Source organism: Sturnus vulgaris, chromosome 2 (genome assembly GCF_052056855.1).
Source record: "Sturnus vulgaris isolate bStuVul1 chromosome 2, bStuVul1.hap1, whole genome shotgun sequence".
Taxonomy (NCBI): Eukaryota; Metazoa; Chordata; class Aves; order Passeriformes; family Sturnidae; genus Sturnus; species Sturnus vulgaris.
Window position 1 is genome coordinate 31,478,095 of NC_142244.1, and position 19,740 is coordinate 31,497,834.

Genomic DNA, 19,740 nt, shown 5'->3' on the forward strand with positions numbered 1-19,740 from the left:
AAAACGTTCATCCCTTTCACATTTTGTATGTGCTTTATACTACACTATTCACCTTTTAACACAGGACCAATGCAGTTGTACTGTGTTCAGGCCCTTTTATATTTCATCGTTTTTGGAGCTCTTGTCCTGTATAGTCAAGCAGGGTTTTGAGGGGAAGGTACTTGCTTCTTTTTCTTGTGCATATCTCATCGAAGACATGTTCAGGGAGTGAAGTGGAGAAATATAGAAAGGCTAACTTAGACTAGAGCACTTCAATAAACAATAGTCCATAGGAAAAAATACATCTTTTAAAAGCTAAAAGACCCAAAACCAATCCACCACTAAAACTTTAGAAGTAACTTGTTAATAATACTAATTTGATACATTACTAAGTATACTTATACCCTTGATTGTCTTACTGTTTTCTGGAATGTATTTGCTGCAAATCCATTTATGTTTCAAGTAAAACTGGCACTTAAGTTTTTTTCCTTTCACAAATGCCACATCAGTTTTCAAGTCAGTCCTGGCACTCCTTAAATTGCCCTGTGAACATGAAGTGCCCTATATTAGATTTTGTGCTAATCACATAAAAAAACCTTTAACCTTCTGTCTAGAGGCAAGTTGGCATTTGTCCCAGAGCTCTTACTACAGAATTATTTCCTCTTACCTCGTCACCTGCCTAGAAAGCAGACTAGTCACTAGCTGGGCAGGAATGGGAAGGGTGGTCCTCTCCACTGGTTCCTGCTAATCTGCAATCTCTGAGGCTCTACCACCTTCTTGCAGTTGTGGTCATCCGGGTTTACCCAGCAAGTAGAGCATGCTGCTCAGCTCCCTTCTGCTCTGGCTGCAGAAGTAGCTGCTGTTGCTTATTTTGATCCCTACTAAAAATGTAGTCATTAAGAAGTGCCTATGGTTTTTCATGCTGATACCTGAATGGACATAATCATGTTAAATGCTTCCAGAAACAAGTAGAGGGGGGAATGACAGGGTGACAGGTGTATTTATAAACACCCCACTTGAGTCCCTCAACTCAGTGAAAATACCTGCCCACTTGCCACCAGCCTAATAGCCAAATACCAGTATAGATGTGCTCCAACTCCAGAGCACGCTGCTAACCACAGGATAATCAGGTGAAATACAAAGATCAGAAAGCTACAGCAATATTGTCCCTCTCCCTTCCTTTCTGATAAAATATTCAGTGAAGGCTCCAGGAGGCAAAGGTAGCAGCTACAGCACTGATGGTAAATACAACAGTCATGCACACCATACATGATTCCGTCACCACCTACAGGGTATGACACTCACAGATGGGAATAAAAAAAGAAAAGGACAGCATATATGGATGTCTGCCCAGGCTCAAGGTTTTACAAGCAATAAATCTTGTAGATGTGAGATAATATGTTGCCAATGCTGCAGCAGGGGAGATGTGTATGGGTGGATAGAGGAAGTGAGGTAGCCGTAAAACTCTTAAGCATTGGCTCACCTTCAGGCCATAGTTTTCCACTAAAAGTGGTTGAACTTTTTCCTTCAGGAGATGCACACAGTCACCTTTCTGGAAGGATGGTTTGGTAATCAGTGACTGAACTGACGCTGGCTCCTTCACTGCTTTGCAGTCTGTTCTTTGCTCAGTCTCAAACCCTGTGCTGCCTGGGCAAGTGGGAGTGAGAAGTCAGTGAGTGAGAGCTCTGATTGGTCCCTTTCTGAAGGTTGTTCAGGTGGAGCATCCTCCTCACTGTCCTCTCCTGATACAGGAAGAATTAGCAATCCTGTGTCAAGGACAAAGGAAGTCCTGAAGAAAGATGAGACAAAACCCAAGAGGGGTTTGGGCAGTTACACAGTGGCTACAGCCTTAATTAGGTACTTGCTGCCCTTCTGTTCCTCACAAACGTTATTTGGTGGCTGCCACAATGACCATAAATCACTGCTGAAGGAATAATCCCACTCCCTTGCTCCTGAGGCACTGGGATTACTTAGTGCCAAAATCAATGGTGTTTCCATTCTCTAGGGACTCCTGACCATCGTTGCTCTGAACTCCTACAAATGGTACCAGTGGAAAAATGTGAATATTGTACACTTCTAGAGCCTGCAGCAACCATCATCCCTTTTTATCACCTTGGGCCAAGAGGTGTTCCCTCAGGGTACTTTGCTCAGTTCCCAGATCTCCCAGTCTCCAGTTGTCCTGCTCCTTTCCTACATAAGCAACTTTTTGTAGAAGGCTGATTGTGATTCAGCAGGAGACCACCTTTCTGGTCTTGCAAGCTCTCGAGTCAGTGCCCCAGCAAACAAGGGGGAAGGGTTTTTATAAAGAAAACTTGTTAGCATCAGAGAGGAAAAAAGGACAATAACCTATTTGAGTCTGAGAAAACTAGGGCAATCGAGGACTTGTCTGCCAAAGCCTTTTTCACTTCACTGTCATTGCCAGGACATGTCAGAGTAACTATTCAGTTCTACTGCAGTCACAGCAAGGATCTGGGACATGGAGAAGTATCAACATCATGGCACCTGAGTCACTGAGCACCTGCATTTTATTCAGGCTTTGGTGGATTTGCAAGAACTTACAAGAAAATTTGCAAATTTTCTGCAGTCTCTGAAGTTTCTTGCTTGATATAGGAGAGTGATGGCTCTTTCCCTCTTGCCATCCTCAGCTCTTGCTGAACCCAAGAAGAGCACTTGGCATTTGAGTTCTCAGAGCCTGACTACCCCTGCAGGGCTCAGTCTTTGTGCAAGTGGACTGGAATTTTGGAGCAGTTGCAAATACATTTCTGGCATTCTTCTTGCAGTATGGGGGCCACCCCATTCAAGGGATGCCAGATCAAACTGCTGCTACATTTCATAATCAAAAGGAAAGCATTGTTGCTTTTGCACTTGCTTTTCACTCAGGAAAGAACTGGCTCTGACTCATGTAGCCGGTGTGTTCCAGCGGAGCTGCTCCTGCCGGCAGCAAGACTTCTCGAGCACACTGACTCAGCTCTTTCTGGATGGCCACATGTGACTGGGGAGTACAGAACTGCATCCTCTGGGACACCTTGCATGCAGCATGAACATGTGCTTACTTCCTGTCCTTCCTTTCTTTTGCATCCCCCTGAAACTTTCACACCACGTGGCTCCTCACATTAGTGCATCCAGCACAAGCAGGGGTTGGCTGTGCGCACACATCCCATACCCCGTTTGTGCCCTGGCACTCCATCTGAATGCCACTCCATTCAGTGGGGTGCGTGTCCTGTGACTGTACAGCAGTCCCCTGTGCTTTGTAGATTCAAAGGTTGGTATGAAAGTAAATCATGTTTCCCACAAAATGTCTCGGAGGGGCCTCGGGAGCACCTCCACATGCTGGCCCCGGGTGACAGGAATGCCAAACAGATCACTAGAGAATCACATTGATCTGGACACAGCACCAGCCGTGGGTTGCAGCCATCAGCTCTAGCCAACAAAACTGGATGTTCACAGCTGTGCAAAGCACTGCTTCCATCATCAGTGCTCTGGACTGAAGGCACATACTGATTTCTCAAGGACTGAATGCAAAATGTTCATAAAACTTTCTGTCTCCTTGGGCAGAGAAGAAATGGACTCACAAACCTGCCTCTGCAAGTGCAAAATGCCTGGAAGGAAGAAAGGGAGGGAAGGAGGGAAAGAGAGAGCAAATATCTGAACTTTGATTTTTGTTATCTATGGAGAAGACTTTTTTCTAATTTTCTTCTTTCTTTGAAAAAAATAAACAAAAGGAGGCAGCAGAACACATCCTGTCAAGTTCTGACCCGACTGTTTTATGCAACAGTAGTGAACAAAGGGAAGTTCAGGGTATTGTTAAACTCTCCCAGCACACCCACTGCTAATCCTGTACTGGGGTACAGTCTCCCCATTCCTCTCCCCTGACAAACTTTCCTGATTAGTTTCTGTCTTCACACCCAGGCTGACTTCTGCACCCTGATCTCCAGACAGTGACCTCATTGCCTTGTTCAGCTGGTGAGAAACTACAGTAAAATGGAAGGGGTAAACAAAGTGGGGGGAACTAATGGCCAGAAGATTTAGGAGGTAGGAATCTGCTCCTTGCTATCCTGCTCCCATTGTGTGCCCGAGCTTGAGAAAGTGCAAGCTGAGTCTCGACAAGCTCTTTTCTGTGACGGTTCCTCTGGAAACTCAGCCCAGTCCTCCAGATGGTGACTTGGGACAGACAGACCACAAATTATATGCCCAATAGTACTAGACCCATGCTCCTGTCACTGCTACAAATTCTGTATAGTACTGGAATTCACCCACCTTCTGCAGCAGGAGCTCTTCATTCCCTGCCCAACTGTCTCACCAAGATATAAATATTAAAAACAAAAGCCTATGTTGTCACAGAGCTGAATTCGTGTCTGCTCTGCGCAGCCAGCAGTGTGCCTACCTCTAACAGCTGTAGTTCATGCTCACACTGATTAGAGAAATAGCATTAACAGCACTCTGCCTATGAGGACTATGTTCAATACTCCTACACAATGCAGCCTTCAATATCCTCCTTTTAGGACATGTTTCAAAGTGTCACCCTGTCCCTGACCTTGACAGACACCTCCAGGTCCTGGCCAGCAGCAGCTCAACTCACATTTGTCTTCCCAGACACTCAGTAAACACCTTTGTGTCCTTTTTCTTTAGAGGAAGGGGTCTTGCTGAGCTCACCCTGAAATATATCACCCTGGACAAAAGGGCTGAAAGGTTAAGGAGCTCCAGGGGGTGGTTCAGCAGGGAACTGGGGCCAGTCGCCTGCCAGAACCAAAGCTATAAAGGCAGAGAGGGGCTAGGGACCACATTCAACACGGATGCTGCGAGTCCTGCCTTGCCTCCCACCAGCCCTGGGCTAAGAAGAAAATGCTGGGGCTTCAGTCATGGCCTTGCTCATTTTTCCTCTTCTTGGTTCTGCTCTCTGCCAGCGTTCAGGCTGTGTCTTTACCAGGACAGAGGCTACAGGTAGGAGGGAGTGGGAGAGAGCTGAGTTTGATTTCAGGAGGGAAGGAGGAGGGGAGGTTGTGTTTGAACCTCCAATGAGAGGTGGTTCCAAATTCCAACTGCAAGGAGGCTGCTGTCTATCCTTGTTGCACTCTCCCCTTCAACAGCCTCAGCTCTAGCCCTTAAGGAGCACCAGCTTTTCAAGTCAGGAAACAGATAAAAGCCTTTTAGTGCTCTGCAAAAAGCTTTTAACGGTGAAGAGCCTAGTCCTTCCTAAGCCCACTCTGTGTCAGCAGCCACCTGATATTACAGTCATAATGTTCAGTGCCTGGTTCTGATGTTTCAGAGGGGAGATGCATCCTATTAGGCCAGGAGTTTTGCTCCTAAGCTCAGTACTACCCCCTTAAAGACCTTTTTAAGGCCAAGAGCAATGTCAGGATGCCAGCTAAGGGCTTCGTCGCCTGAGGAAATCTTTTATCCTCAGCAATTACAGCAATAATATTTTTGGATTTCAAATCTAGCCAGCTCCCTCTTACCCAAACCCTAACCTGAGCCCCAGCACCTTGCCTTTACATCACCCTGGGAAAGCCACAGGGAAATAGTGAGGACATGAACTAAAATCACAAGACTGATCCTGCTATGACTCACCACTTTCACTCCTCGCTGAGGATGCCTGTGTCCACTTCAGTTAACTTGCTACCACAAAGAGCTGCACAAAGGCATCCTCAGCCTTAGCTCAGCATCCATGTGAGAGACAGATGTGGAACAGCTCCCATAGGGTGCTTCTCTGGGCAGCAATGCCATGCCTCCATTGCACCCAACACAGCCCCCAACCCTTGTCTCCCAGCAGTGTTGAGAATGTACAGGCAGTACAGCTAACCTAGAAGATTTCCAGCAGATGGGGAGTCCCCTTTCCTCACACCTGCTTTGCTCCTGCCTCTCCCTCATTTTTTTCAGCAGATATTTGAGGCAGGACCATCCTTCCCAGCAGCTCTCTGGAAAAATGAAAGGTACACAGCAGCCTGAGCACATAGAGGTGCTCAGCATCCACAAAAGGAGCAAGGACTGAAGAGTTCCCTTCCAAATCTGGGGCAGAGCAGGATGTGTGTATGGTTTTACAAGAGCAGGGCAATCTGCCTGCAGGCACAGCTCACAGCAGCTGTCTTCCTGCTGTTTTGTACAGCAAAGTCATTTCAGACAGTGGGAGCTGCTGGTCAAGCCCTTCCCCATGTCTGGATGCAATGTCACAGTCACAGTGAGTGCTATGAGCAGGCATCACTTTAATGTCCTGCCTGAGCCCTCAGGAGGGAATGGGCAGTGGGGAACCAGGGGGTACAAGGCTTATCGACAGAAGCACAGGCATCACCCTGCTCTCCTCCATTTATCCCAGATGCTCCTTTCACAATTGCTGCCTCTGGAGCCCGAGCCCACGCTGACTGAAGCGGACACGAAGGAGGGGTCCAGCTTTGATCCTCAGCTGCTCTCCTCCACTCTCCCCTTCCTCCCATCTGTGGCTAGAGCTGCCCGTCCATCCCTCTGGCGCAAGAACCTCGCCAGTCGCAAGTGGGCACTGCCTGGAGATTGGGCCTGGAAGGCCATGCCCAGGGGTTGCTTCGGGCTGAAACTTGACCGAATCGGGACCTTCAGTGGTTTGGGGTGTTAGCTTTGGAGGGTCTCCGAGGTGAGAGGGCCAAGAGTGTGGGCTCGAGCACGTGGGTAGGGAAGAAGTTCAGGGCAGAGTTGAGCGCACAGACAGCGAGGGGATGGGGCAGCGGGGCAGGATGTGGGGCCACCGCCTGCCAGCCGCCGGGTCAAAGGCCGGGACTGGGGACGCCCCGTGCTGCCGGCTGGGGCCCGGCCGGGGCGAAAGCAGGCGGGCGGGACGCCGCTGGGCGGCTCACCAGGCCCGCTTCTCTGCAGCCGGAGGGCACCCAGCCTCGGGAACCTGTACGGCTCGGGAACCGTCACTGGCTCGGCAACCAGCACGGCGCACCGCAGCACGAAGCTCTGAAGCTCCCGCCCCGAAAAAGGGAGGCTGCGGCAGTGAGGAAGCGGCGCGGCGGTACGAGAAGGAGCTGTCCGGCTCCGCAGCTGCTCCCCGTGGCCGCTGAAGCCCCGCTCCACCAGCAGCCCCCTCCCTACTCCCTATGCCTGAGGACTCGTTCATTAAACAAGCTGTCCTAATCTGCCGCGTCCGCGCTCGGCGGTGGCTGCCCCCGGCCGCGAGGCGGGCGGGAGGTGACAGAGCCAGCCCGGCGGCCCCGGCCCCACGCGCGGGGCCGTGCCGGGCCCTGCCGCCGCCGCCGCCATTCCGCGTGGGGCGTGCGGCACGCACGGCTGCGGCGCGGTGCGGCCGGGGGGGGCCGACGCGGGTGAGGTATCGACCGGGCAGGGGGCACAAGGGCCGCGCTGGCTCACCCCGGCCGCACTCTGCCCCCGCAACAGCAAACACTGGGGCCTCCGGTTTGCGCTGAAGCTTCCCCCCGAAAGCCTGCCTCGGTGGGCTGCGGCTGGGGCACCACCGACCCTGGCACGAGTTCGTAGCCCTGCTGCTGTGCCCCGCGAGCCATCACCATGTCCTGGCCTTTAAGAAAAGGTTGTAACCTCAGCTGGGTCTAAACTTAGCCACCAGCCCCTCAGCAGCACCGGGAATAGCAGTGGTATAAGGAGAGTAGGGTTACGTTTGAGCTGCATGACCCCTCTCTGGTCCCCCATCCCAGTACCTGCATGGTTCCGCGAGCCTGCCCAACCCCTCCCTTATCCTCAAAGCTCTGCTCACCCGAGCAGCCAGAGGGACATTCCAGCTCCCACCACCCCCACCCTCTCTGTCAGTACAATTTGCATCCCCACTGTTCCCACACCTTCCTCCGGGATGGGAGATTTGGGATTTGTGCGTGCTTTGGGCGTTGTACCTAAAGCGGGTTTGTACCGCCGCACCTGCCCCGCACGGAGCCGGGGGATGGAGGCGGCAGGGCTCGGTGAGCATGGGGGGCGGGGAGCCGGGCAGCGGCCATGCCAGGAGCGCTTCCTCCTCGCAGGCAGCCAGGGAAGGCGGGCCGAGGCGGCAGACGAGCAGGATTTCCGCCGTCACGTCCCGCGGGCAGCGGCAGCAGTGCCGCAGTGCCTCATTAAGATGGTGCTCACGCTGCCGCCCGCGGCCTGCTGAGGCAGGGCCCGGCCAGGGGCCCCTTTCAGACACGTCTGGATAAACCCACCCAGAGAAGGGGGGGTCCCCAGCCTGGAGGAGGGAGTACTCCCAGCTAGTGCCTCCCGTCCCGGGGGGAATGGGGGATGCCTGGAGGCCCGCTGCTCCCTTGGGATGACCCCAGCATCCCTGCAGTCTCTTTACCCTTGCAACCATAGAATCATAGAAAGTTAAGGGGTTGGAATAGACCTTAAAGATTATCCAGTTCCAACCCCCTTGCCACGTGCACGGACGCCTCCCACTAGAGCAAGTTGCTCAAGGCCTTATTCAACCTGGCTTGGAACACTGCCATGGTTGGGGCATCCACAGCCTCCCTGGGCAACGTGTACTGTGCCTCATCACCCTCACAGTAAAGAGCTTCTTCCTAATACCCATCCTAAATTTCCCCCCTTTCAATCTGTACCCATTACTCCTTGATAAATCACTACAGCTCCTGACGAAGAGTCCCTTTCCGGCTTCCCTGTAGGTCCCTTCGGATACTGGATACTACTCCATTCAAAGGGGCACAGGCTGCGACCGGGGCGGGCGGCCACCTGCCCTTTGTCACCAGATGAAAGCAGCGCACACCATCCTCCGGAGCGGCAGCGAGCCCGGCGGGAGCAGCCCCTGACCGGCTATCACCCGGGGGCCCCTCCCCGCCTCCTCGGGCAGGGGCGCAGCCGCCCATCCCCGCCCTGGGGACACCTCCCCGCAAGGGCCGGTGCATCTTTTACCACCGCCACCAGCACCACCAACCCCCTCGGGGTGGCTCGACGAGAGAGTGATCGCTACGGACCCTCCATTCCCGGCGCGGGGCCTTTGTTAACAGGGGGCGGTGGGGCGGGGGAAACAGGGGGGGTCTTCGTCTGCCGCACCCGCAACACGGGCGCACGTAGCCCTGTCCGGCCCCCGCGCTGCCATTCGACGGCGACGCGGCGGGGCGGGCCCCCGCCCTACCCTCACGCGGCTATAAAGGGCGGCGGAGAGGCGCTGCGCCACCTCCTCACTGAGCGCCGGGCGGTTCGGAGGCAGCAGGTAACGGGCGGGGCGGGGGAGATGCGGGGGGAGAGAGAGGCGGTGGGCGTGTGAGAGCCCTCTCCCCACACACACACGCCGCCCACCGGCAGGGGGTGCGGCAGCCCCCGGGCGGAGCGGGGCCGCGTGGCGGCGGGGCCCACGGGCACAAAGGCGGTGCGGCGCAAAATGGCGGGGGCGGCGTGAGGGGGGCAGTGAGGTGAGGAGGGATAGGGGTCTGAGGGGAGGATGGTCGCCGGAGGAGGGGGCGAATAATTGTCGCGGGGGGGCGAGGCGGGTTAATCGCCCGGGGCGGGGGAGTGATTGCCCGGGGGGGTGGGGCCAGCCCAGACCGCGCGCCCCCCCTAGCCTGCTCTCCGCGAACCCCCTCCCCCCATTGCCCGCCCCCCTTCGTCCCTCGGCGCGGGCAAAACGTTAACGGCGGTGGGTGCGGGGGCGGTTGTTGCCGGTTCCCCTAATGCCCCTACCGGTGGTTTCTGCCCGCAGGAACATCCCGAAGCGGCAAAGATGGTGAAAGTCGGAGTCAATGGGTGAGTGCTGGGGCTGGCGGAGATTGGGGGCAGGGAGGACAAGGTCGCCTCAAGGGCGCGGGGCAAGATTTGGGGGGAGGGAGAGGTTGAATCCTGCCGGTCCCGCTCCGCCAGCGCCCCTGGGGCAGAGCAGTGCTGCTGACTCATTTCTCTTCGGATTCGGGGTGACTCACTCCGGAAAGGGCTACCGTTGCCCGGCTGCCCCAGTTTCCCTCCCCATTCCCGGGGATCCCTGCAGCCCCCCACCAAAAGGTCTCCAGGTGGATCGTGTGTCGATGGCGGCCCCAGGGATGTGACCTTCTCGTGCCGGGCCGAGGAGTAACCGGATCCCCGGGGCTCTCTGTAAATTTAGCGATTGACCTTTCCGGGGTGGGGGTCGCTCTTAATCTTTAACCGGGGTGCCTTGGCCTTTGGACGAGCTGCAAGGCTCCATCCCACCCACCGGGCAGGGAGTAGCGGATGATCCCGAGGGAAGGCTGCCAAGTACTGCCTCTCATGCCCAGCTGGGCTGATTCCCTCTTGTGCCTCCTCACCCCATGCCTTTATCTCTCCAGATTTGGCCGCATCGGCCGCCTGGTCACCCGGGCTGCTGTCCTCTCTGGCAAAGTCCAAGTGGTGGCTATCAACGATCCCTTCATTGATTTGAACTACATGGTGAGTTGCTTTGCAGTGCCCCCTCTGGGCCTTTCAGAGTAGGGCTCCTCTGGATCTGTTCTAGTAACTTCCCAGAGTGTTAGAGGATGATGGCAGCCTGGGTGCCTGACCTTCCACTCCCACTTTCTTTATTAGGTTTATATGTTCAAATATGACTCTACTCATGGCCACTTCCGGGGCACTGTCAAGGCTGAGAATGGGAAACTTGTGATTAATGGGAATGCTATCACCATCTTCCAGGAGTAAGTATCTTTTTCCCTATTGCCCCTCTGGAGACTGAAAGCAGGTGTTTTATGGAGCAGCTCTTAAAATTTTGTCCCTCCGTAGGCGTGACCCCAGCAACATCAAGTGGGCAGATGCTGGTGCTGAATATGTTGTGGAGTCCACTGGTGTCTTCACCACCATGGAGAAGGCTGGGGTGAGTATGCCACAGAGGCACAGGAGAGGAGGGATAGTGCCGCTTTTGCCTGTAGGGCATGTCAGCATATACAGAGCTGCTCAAGATGGGGCTGCGAATGAGAAGAGATATGAAGAAGCAAGCTTGGAAACACCCTGAGTTATGTAATCTCTCTCTCTCTTCAGGCTCACCTGAAGGGTGGTGCCAAGCGTGTGATCATCTCTGCCCCCTCTGCTGATGCTCCCATGTTCGTGATGGGTGTCAACCATGAGAAGTATGACAAGTCTCTGAAAATTGTCAGGTAAGGAGAGAGAAACGTGCTTTCTGGCCTGGAGCTCTCACCAGCTGCCAGGGGTCTCACTTCACCTCAGTGGAAGTGTTGGCTCTGGCTGATGTGCGTTTATCTCTCTACCTCAGCAATGCTTCCTGCACTACTAACTGCCTGGCACCCTTGGCCAAGGTCATCCATGACAACTTTGGCATCGTGGAGGGTCTCATGGTAGGTCTGCGGCTTGGTGCTGAGGAGGGTGACCTACCACAGATCCCCTCGTGTGAGAGGGAAAGCATCTGTATTCCCTGTGTCACCTGGGATACTCCTTCTAAAGAGTATTGGCTGTGCTCTTACTCCCGTGCTCTTTCTTCAGACCACTGTCCATGCCATCACAGCCACACAGAAGACAGTGGATGGGCCCTCTGGAAAGCTCTGGAGAGATGGCAGAGGTGCTGCTCAAAACATTATTCCAGCGTCTACTGGAGCTGCTAAGGCTGTGGGAAAAGTCATTCCTGAGCTCAATGGGTGAGTGTTGCCCCTTCTCAGGTGTCAGGAGGAGTCAGAACATTCCTAGGCTGGCAGAGGAGTGCGAGATGCTGTTCCTTGCTGACTCAAATCTCTCACAGGAAACTTACTGGAATGGCTTTCCGTGTGCCAACCCCTAATGTCTCTGTTGTGGACCTGACCTGCCGTCTGGAAAAACCAGTAAGTGTTGTGGATGAGGTCCTAACAGCTTCCAGATGTGCTTCCTCTAAGCTCTGTATTGCACCTGGAATTGCCCTCTCTGCATCCATCTTGTCCTGAAGATGTAATCTTTGTGAAGAGAGCACTTGCTCGGTGCATGTGTGTCTTCTTCCTCTCCTGTCCCCGGTGGACATTTTGTGTGAATTGGGATCTAAGCATCTTTGTTCGTCTCTCCTCAGGCCAAGTATGATGACATCAAGAGGGTAGTGAAGGCTGCTGCTGATGGGCCCCTGAAGGGTATCCTGGCATACACAGAGGACCAGGTAAGGAACATCTGCTCTCTTGGCCTGTGGTTATTGTCACTTGCCTTATTTTTCTAAAAGACTTTGCAGAAGCTTCTCCAGGATCCTGGTTTGGGCACTTGGAGTACAGACTGTGGGTGACCATATGTGTTAAAATTTCTTGTGTGTTTCAGGTTGTTTCCTGTGATTTCAATGGTGACAGCCATTCCTCGACCTTTGATGCGGGTGCTGGCATTGCACTGAACGACCATTTTGTCAAGCTGGTTTCCTGGTAGGTGCAGCCGTGGGGGCCTGGGAGATTGGCACAGACAAGTTACAGACTTGGGTTCCTCTTGGTTACCACTGGTGATCCAGGTGGATGCACAGACCTCCAGTCTCACTGTGGAATGAGATTTGCTTCTTACCTGAAATTACTATAGCTGCCTCCTTTCCCCTGGAGGGTAGATGGGAGTTCAGTTGTGTGGGATGGGGCAGAGGAGCAGGAAGCATGGAAGAAGGGGTGCAAGAAATGGGTCAGCCCTGACAGTGCTTTGTTTTCTGTCCCCAGGTATGATAATGAATATGGATACAGCAACCGTGTTGTGGACTTGATGGTCCATATGGCATCCAAGGAGTAAGCTAAGCACACAGCCCCCCCTGCTGCCTAGGGAAGCAGGACTCTCCTTTGTTGGAGCCCCTGCCCTTGTTCACCACCGCTTAGCTCTGCATCCTGCAGTGAGAGGCCAGTTCTGTTCCCTTGTCTCCCCCACTCCTCCAACTTCTCCCCGAACCTGGGGGAGGTGGAGAGGCTGATAGAAACTGATCTGTTTGTGTACCACCTTACATCAATAAAAGTGATCACCATCTGAAAAGCCTTGTCTGTCTGTCAGGGGGTGGATGGGAGGAAGGTTGCTTGTACGTAATGAGCAGCTGCAAGTGCTTATGGCACAGTCTCTGCCAGCTGCGGTGAGGAGCTGGGGAGTGCAGCCTGCTGAGCTGCTTGTTCCACATGGGAGAGCCCAAACTTCCGGCTGTGAGCCAAAACTAAGTGTGGTGCAGTCTACAGCCAGACTCCTGCACGGTAGGATGTGGCTCCACCTGGATTTGCTTGTCTGATGTGCATATGCAGAGTAAAAGTGCTGAGCAGATGACTCTTGCATTTGGTTTGATAAAGGGGCAGAAGAAACAAATTCTCCTTCCCCTGCCTCAGTGAGGGACAAGGCAGATACTTCTGGTGTTACAAGGAGGGTATTTCGCTTGCTTTTACCTTTTAAATTGAATTGGCTTTGCCCCAGAGGAAATGGCTGCCTAGGAACGTGTCGGAGGCCATTGACAGCATGGTGGTTGCCAGTCTTAATTCTGGCTTAACTCTGCGCGTAAGGAGGGGCAGTTGCAGTTAAGCTGCTGAGCAGCAAATCTCTGCAAGGTGAGTGTCAGCCCTCTGCCTCCCTGCATTAGTCCTGGAAGCATGAATACTGCCGGGCAGGGATGGAGCCTTCCATGACCTGTAAACACCAGGACAGATAAGTGATGCACTGCACAAAATCACGTGGCCTTCCATTTTTAGCAGCTTAATTTAGCATCTCATGGCTGATGTGTTCTCTCCCTGGCAGGCACGGTTGGAGCTGTTGTCCGGACCTCAACTGCTTTCGATCCTGATTTGGATGCTGCAAGGAGGTAAGCTGGAGGACTTAAACTCTCAAGATCAAGGTATGCTGGACATGGTTTCCCAGAGTTGCTTAACCCCAGCAGTTGGGCTGCATAAGAACTAAATGTTTGCTGAACTAGAGGGCGATGACTCAAAGTTATATTGCAAAGAGAAGGAGGTTTAATAACCTGCCTCTGGATAGGAACTGGGATTCTGAGCAGCTTGTTAGCCCTGGGACAGCAGAAATACTTGGATTACACCACAAATGGCCCCATCATTGGAGCTTTACGTAACTCTGGTGTCAAGTGGGAGCTGCCTGGTACTGGAGCTCACTGGAGGCAGCCCTCCCATGGAGCTGGGTTTCTGCTGGGGGAGGCTGGGTAGCCTGGAGACCTGTCAAGAATTACAAATGAGTCTGGTTGGTCCCATCCTGTCCTTGATTGCTGTGCCTGGGTGCTTTGAATGGCTGTGCTGTGTGCTGCTGCCTGTGTATTGTGTGTGTGCCAGTCAGTGCCTCACTTGATAATCTGGAAGTGCAGAGAGGCTATGGAAACACCTCAAGGGGGGAAAGGATGGATGTCCTGTTTTCCCACTTAAAACATATTTTGAACTGGGTTAAAAGCTGGAACGTTTCTACAAGCCAGCTTTTTCTCTTAAAAAGCCTTATGTTTCCTAAGTGAGATAAGGCTACCTGAAAATTGGTAGAGCAAAGAAATCTTGTCATTTAACAAGTGTGAGGCCTATCCAACCTGAGATCAAATTGTTCTGGGAATGAGCAAAGTCAGACAGCTCTGGGGTAGAGGAAGAGTATGTGTTCTCAGACCAACAGCTGCTGGGAATGTCTTGAATAAAGGCTCACTCTGTTTTAAAATGCTATTTCAACTGGTTTACAATCTCATCTCTCCTAGAAAAATTGTATGGTACTGAGAAAAGGCAAGTCAGGAATCACAGCCTTTAAAACACGGTTGGGCCTGTATGGAAACAGGGAGAGTGAATGTGGCAAACTAGTCCTGCAGCTTTTGGACTGCCTGGAGGGCTTGGTTTCCTCTCTAATATAACCTCCCTAAAATGCACACCTCTTCCAAATCCTTGTTTTGCATCCAGACACTGTGCCTGCAGATGGCACCACAGCAAGGCCCCTCTAGACAGATGGAAAAATTCCGGGGCCAGCCTGTCTGAGAACTGCAACCCTGACCTAAAAAAACTCCCATGTAATTTTTTTTTTTTTTCATCAGTTTGCAAAATTGACATACATGACTGTGCATGGCATTGAGATAAAGATGGGAGATCTGCTGTGGCAGCTGCTTCTGTCTCTGGAGAGTTTTCCCCCACCTAGAGGGGAGCTCTAGGTTTGTTCTGACAGCGTTTCTGAGGAAAGCAGATAGAAATGCTTGGTCAGGCAAGGCAGGTACTCAGGCAGACATAAAGAGCCTCTCGTTCAGCAAGGGAGTGAAAAGCGATTGTGCCACTTTGCTGGGACAAACCAGCTCCAAGAGCAGCCACTACAAGCCAGAATCCATCCTGGTTTGTGAGCACCTTGCAAGGGGAAGGTACAGAAAGACACTGATCCTGGCTAAAAGGTTGACTCCACCTTCTTTGGCTGGCCAGGCCCCAGGACTTAGTGTGCAGAGCCATTGTAGGAGAGAGATGCACCTGGGAAAGCTCTCTGGCTGACCCAAGAGACAGCTTCTCTGATGGGCAGCCAACCATTTCTAGGGGTGGTAAGCTCTATGTTTTATTCTCCTTTTTTTAAGACAGCTAAGTGTAATTAGCAGTGGTATTACAGAAAGCTTTGGTTTTATAGTAGCTTTGAATAGTTAGAGAAATTATTTTATACTTCCTTGGCATTTGCACAGACTACTACACAACCATTGCTTCCCCCAGAAAGGTCCTCAGACCACCTTCATGTTGAGATGTCAGCATGAAACTTCAGCATTAAGGAAGATGCCACGTACTGAAAACCAGCTTGAGCAGATGTGAAAAATGTGATTGAAAAATCACTCCAAAACATAACACAATGTTGACATTGTAAGCACAGTAAAAAAAAAAATGTCTTGGGCATTTAAAACATCCTGTATCCACTTCTGAAGTAACTCAAGTCTTTGAGCAAAACAATTGACAAGACCAGGGCAAGGAAGAGGAGATACAGGTCTCTGAAATACTTACAATACAGTTACAAAACACAAACATCTTAAAGGATAATGCTACAACCTCCTTCATAACTGATGCCATTCACAAAATTCAGGTTCAGGACTTAGGGTATGCAAATACCCCTGCAGGCCTCAGAAGTACTTATATTTCATCAAAACCAAGCTGCCTACTTTTGGGCAATCACAATGTGTACATGCTGCAAAAACAAGTCATTTGTTTCTTACTCTTCTGAGCTGAATGTAATCTTTTACTCTAGGACAGCTGACTTACCTCCATATATTACCTTACTACAGAAATATCATCTTCTTGAGGGAGTTAATTAGGTGTTCCTTAGAAGGAACAGTAGTGCGGGGTTACACTTCACAGTGTAAGATTTGAAAAGGCAGCTGTCAAAAAGTAGAAGCAATAGTCAAATGAAAATAAAAGAAAAACTCATAAATACTAGTAAATGAAACTTAGTAACCTAAAGGGAAAGAGGAAAAAAAAAAGGAGATTCTTGACAAATAGAAAAGGAAGGCTGAAAACCTCTTTCAAATGCATCTTGGAGATAAGGAAGCTGCCAAAAAGCCCTAAGATGGTGTGGGAGTGATTAGGGAAGCTTAAGTCCATGAATGAAAAGTAAAATTGATGTTTTGCCATAAGAGGAGCTTTAAGGTGTTGCTAGACAGGAGACTTTCCTTGGCAGCAATGAGATGAAGCCACCACTGAAAACTGAAGCAGCGGGACTTGAGAACGTGTCTGTGACACATGAAGGGCAGCAAACCAATGTGAGACCCAGGTGGTCTCCAGCATGAAATGGATGAACAGGTAACTGTGCTGCAAGTTATTCACTGCTCACCTCCATAGCCCCGTGATGAAATGGAATTCAGGAAAAAACAGGCTGGCAAAACCTTTCAAAGAACTGCCTGAGGATAGGGAAGACCACCCTCTCCAAGTTGAAAACTTGAGGCAAGGCTGGTGGCAACTAAGGGCCGTGAGTAGCCAGCATCTGGCCCACCAATCAACACCTTCAGAACAATTTGGAGCACAGGGTGCCAAGGTGTGTTGATTATGCAAAATGACCCAAAACATTCAGCCCTGAATGAGCCTGTGGAAAGGTGTGGAAGGATCTTGTGACCAAGTAACTGGGTTATTAAAAGGCTGGATGAAATTCAAGGTTGCTAAGTGAGAAATACCACATGTAGTAGGGGACACAGCTCTGCCATTGCAGGCCTCAAAGCCCTCTTTTGACATTGCCCAAACCTCTAACAAACAAGTGTGAAACTTTTGTTGACCTTGGTCCGAGTCCTGGGACAGCAGGGGGAAAAAAACAGGTGGTTTGTCACCTCTGCAATCTCCAGTATTTTAGATGCCAGGTTGGATACTGGTTTAGGTGCTGGACACCAAGTACCAAATCTCACATAGCCTCCAGCTTCCCTATCTCCTCAGAGAATCCCCGTATGCCTTTATCAGCCTGACTAAACTGCCATCTAGACCAACATCCTGAAGTGACTGTAGGCACTGTGCAAAAATGCTCACTTGTCTTTCTTTCTAGGAGCAAAGTAACTAAACTTCTCACTTTCAAAAATTTTTTTTCCAGCCTGGAATCATGATTAGAAGTCTTTGGTCCATCTATTCCAATTTCTGATGCAAAGCAGGACAAAGGACAGCAATGTCACATGTGAATAAAAGATGTTTAAAGACATCTTCAGTTTCTGGGTGAGAACCTGCACATGACTGCACATGTGCCCTGCTCCCTATGTCTTTCCAACCCTTCTGTTCTCTCAGGCAAGGTCGGTCACTATTTCTTGCTCTTGGATGTATCTATGCATGGCTATACATGTATGGCAACAGAACCTTTCTTTTGACCCTATTCAGAAATATTCTGTAATGACTCTTGGCACTTTTGACTGAGCCATTTAGCCCTTTTGAGAGTCTCTATCATTTCTACATATCAAAAATGGTATCAGTTTTGTCTGTCAATTCCTTGTCCTATAAATATTACTTAAACTGCAGATTTTTTTCCATTCATCTATGACTTCTCCCCTCCTCCCCCCTCCACTGTTTTTTCATTGGCTTTTGTCCATGCCCTGTCAGACTAAGCACTGACGTCATTTGCTTGCCCATCCACCCTGGCTTTTCTTTAAATATCTTCCCTGCTGCTTTTAAAAACTGACCTCAGCAAACCATGGATTTCAGCAGCCAGCGCTTTTTTCTCAGTGTGGAGGTTACTGTGCTTCGCAAAACATGGTTTGCAGGAATGCAGCCATAGTGCCGTGCTTTTCTTTCAGCATTGCTCACTCCAATTCCCCAGGCAGCCTCAGGCTTTGTGTGGGGGCTTGTTCATCCCTACAGCCCTCCATGCACTCCACACATTATGTGCTCCAGGTCATCTGTGCCTGGAACTGCAACAGTGATCAGCTGGAAATCCTGTCAAGGATCCTCCTTATTGCTGCCTGGAAAGTGCTTCATCATTCCCTTCTGACCACATTCTTCATTTTCCATATACGGAACAGACTTATCTAGTGAGTACTTCTCTTTTTTGGCCTTGTTTTGATTATTTTCCCAATTTCAGCCAATAAAAAGAAAATATTACTGTTAGGATTGATTTTTCTTTAAATATAACTAGAACAGCATGTTAGTTCCTTAGACATTCAAGTATTGTTATTTTTCTCAGAGGTGATATGAGCAACTGAAGACCTTTTTTCATACAGCTGAATTATTCTGTTGTCCCTCTATTCCTTTTCTCCTAACCACAGTTGCTGTAGTTGTTACAAGGATTATTTCTGTTAATAAATGTCAAGCTTTATTATTATTTCTATTAGTTATTTCTAAGTACTTTTGTCACATGGCCACTTACTCAAGGAAGTTCACTCACTGAAAGTTATCTTATGTTACTAAATCACAGCTTTTTGAAAAACTGGAAACATTTCCTTTCCATGATCTGCAAGCTCACTTATTTCACTCTAAGGAAAAGCTACAGAACACTACACAGTTCTCAGCTGTGACATTTTGTCCTGGCTGATGTCTCAACTTGCCTCCATCTCTGTTGATCCTTTGTCCTTAGGCAACCATCAATCTTAATCCAATCTTTATCTGTCATACGGACATCTAAAATCATTGCCTTACTTGGACATGCCATCACTTCTAAATTGATGAGAAATTCCCCCTGGCACAGAATATTCTTTGGTATCCCAAGCCAAAGTCTCCCACTGACAATACAATTTTCCTTGTCAGGCAGAGCAGGGAGGTACTTACAAAACAAATCAACATGTTTCTGGGGGGATTCAGGAATATATAAAAGACCCTTCAATGCCTTGATGAAATTGTGTGTCAGAGCATGTTTGGCTATCAGCTCTAGAGTGAACGTGACTTTTAACATAGCTTGTGAACCAAATTCACAATGGCTCTTACCTATTCCTTTATCCAACAGGTTAGACTGATTTAGCAGTTTTACCATATGGCTGTGACCCTTAAAAATATCAGTTAACTACATTTCTTCCTACCCTGATGACATCTATTTTCTCTTGCACTTTGCCCAGATGCAGTCTCATCTTAAAGCTGAAAAGGCTGCCTCTTCCCATCTGTTGTGACATTTGTCCAGCTTGATCATCACTCCTAGCATCAACCATGTGCAGCAGCTCGCCAGATGTTTTCAGGAGCCTGTCCATGCACAATCCAGGTGCATTTCCAATGTGCTAATTCATTAATTCTGACCCCTCCTCTTGAAAGGAGGTTTCTTTCTTGTAGCCAGAGTACTTGACCTATTTGATCATCACGTCCGAGTTCTGGGACACCCTGTGTCACAGGTACCTGAGACACAACAACCATGAACGTATAGAGAGTATGGCCAAAGGTAAAAGGTTTAGGAAAGTCAAGCTCAAACCGAGAAACAAGAACAGCTTTCTATGCAGCTTTGTCCTCTCCTAACTCTCGTCTAAGAAACATGATAAATCAAATAATAAAACAGGTTAGCAGGAATCCAAAGGTGTTCTAGTGAAGGCTGTCAGCATCACATTTAGGTCCA

At 50.3% G+C, this 19,740-nt stretch overlaps 2 protein-coding genes and 1 long non-coding RNA gene across 3 annotated transcripts; all 3 read left to right on the top strand.

The window, feature by feature from the left end:
• Nucleotides 1-4,821: 4,821 nt before the first annotated feature.
• Nucleotides 4,822-6,602, top strand: LOC106857830 (C-type natriuretic peptide 2-like). Its single transcript, XM_014884126.2, has 2 exons — nucleotides 4,822-4,920; nucleotides 6,290-6,602. The coding sequence occupies exons 1-2, from the start codon at nucleotides 4,822-4,824 to the stop codon at nucleotides 6,560-6,562; spliced, it is 372 nt and encodes a 123-aa protein (XP_014739612.2). The 3' UTR covers nucleotides 6,563-6,602.
• A 2,478-nt stretch (nucleotides 6,603-9,080) lies between these two features.
• Nucleotides 9,081-12,807, top strand: GAPDH (glyceraldehyde-3-phosphate dehydrogenase). Its single transcript, XM_014884173.2, has 12 exons — nucleotides 9,081-9,118; nucleotides 9,605-9,648; nucleotides 10,203-10,302; nucleotides 10,438-10,544; nucleotides 10,630-10,720; nucleotides 10,885-11,000; nucleotides 11,117-11,198; nucleotides 11,344-11,495; nucleotides 11,597-11,675; nucleotides 11,894-11,977; nucleotides 12,130-12,227; nucleotides 12,504-12,807. Exons 2-12 carry the CDS (start codon nucleotides 9,626-9,628, stop codon nucleotides 12,571-12,573), a joined length of 1,002 nt encoding a protein of 333 aa, XP_014739659.1. The 5' UTR covers nucleotides 9,081-9,118; nucleotides 9,605-9,625; the 3' UTR covers nucleotides 12,574-12,807.
• A 3,918-nt stretch (nucleotides 12,808-16,725) lies between these two features.
• Nucleotides 16,726-18,528, top strand: LOC148224699 (uncharacterized). Its single transcript, XR_015801910.1, has 2 exons — nucleotides 16,726-17,432; nucleotides 18,102-18,528. It is a non-coding gene; the product is annotated as an uncharacterized LOC148224699 (long non-coding RNA).
• Nucleotides 18,529-19,740: the final 1,212 nt, after the last annotated feature.

What these genes read in the sequence shown, in the direction of transcription:
- LOC106857830 (XM_014884126.2), top strand. Translation starts at nt 4,822, where the DNA reads ATGCTGGGGCTTCAGTCATGGCCTTGCTCATTTTTCCTCTTCTTGGTT. An exon ending in TACCAGGACAGAGGCTACAG is followed by an intron (nt 4,921 to 6,289) that starts GTAGGAGGGAGT and finishes CATTTATCCCAG; the next exon opens with ATGCTCCTTTCACAATTGCT.
- GAPDH (XM_014884173.2), top strand. Translation starts at nt 9,626, where the DNA reads ATGGTGAAAGTCGGAGTCAATGG. An exon ending in GCATCGTGGAGGGTCTCATG is followed by an intron (nt 11,199 to 11,343) that starts GTAGGTCTGCGG and finishes CTCTTTCTTCAG; the next exon opens with ACCACTGTCCATGCCATCAC. An exon ending in TGGCATACACAGAGGACCAG is followed by an intron (nt 11,978 to 12,129) that starts GTAAGGAACATC and finishes TGTGTGTTTCAG; the next exon opens with GTTGTTTCCTGTGATTTCAA.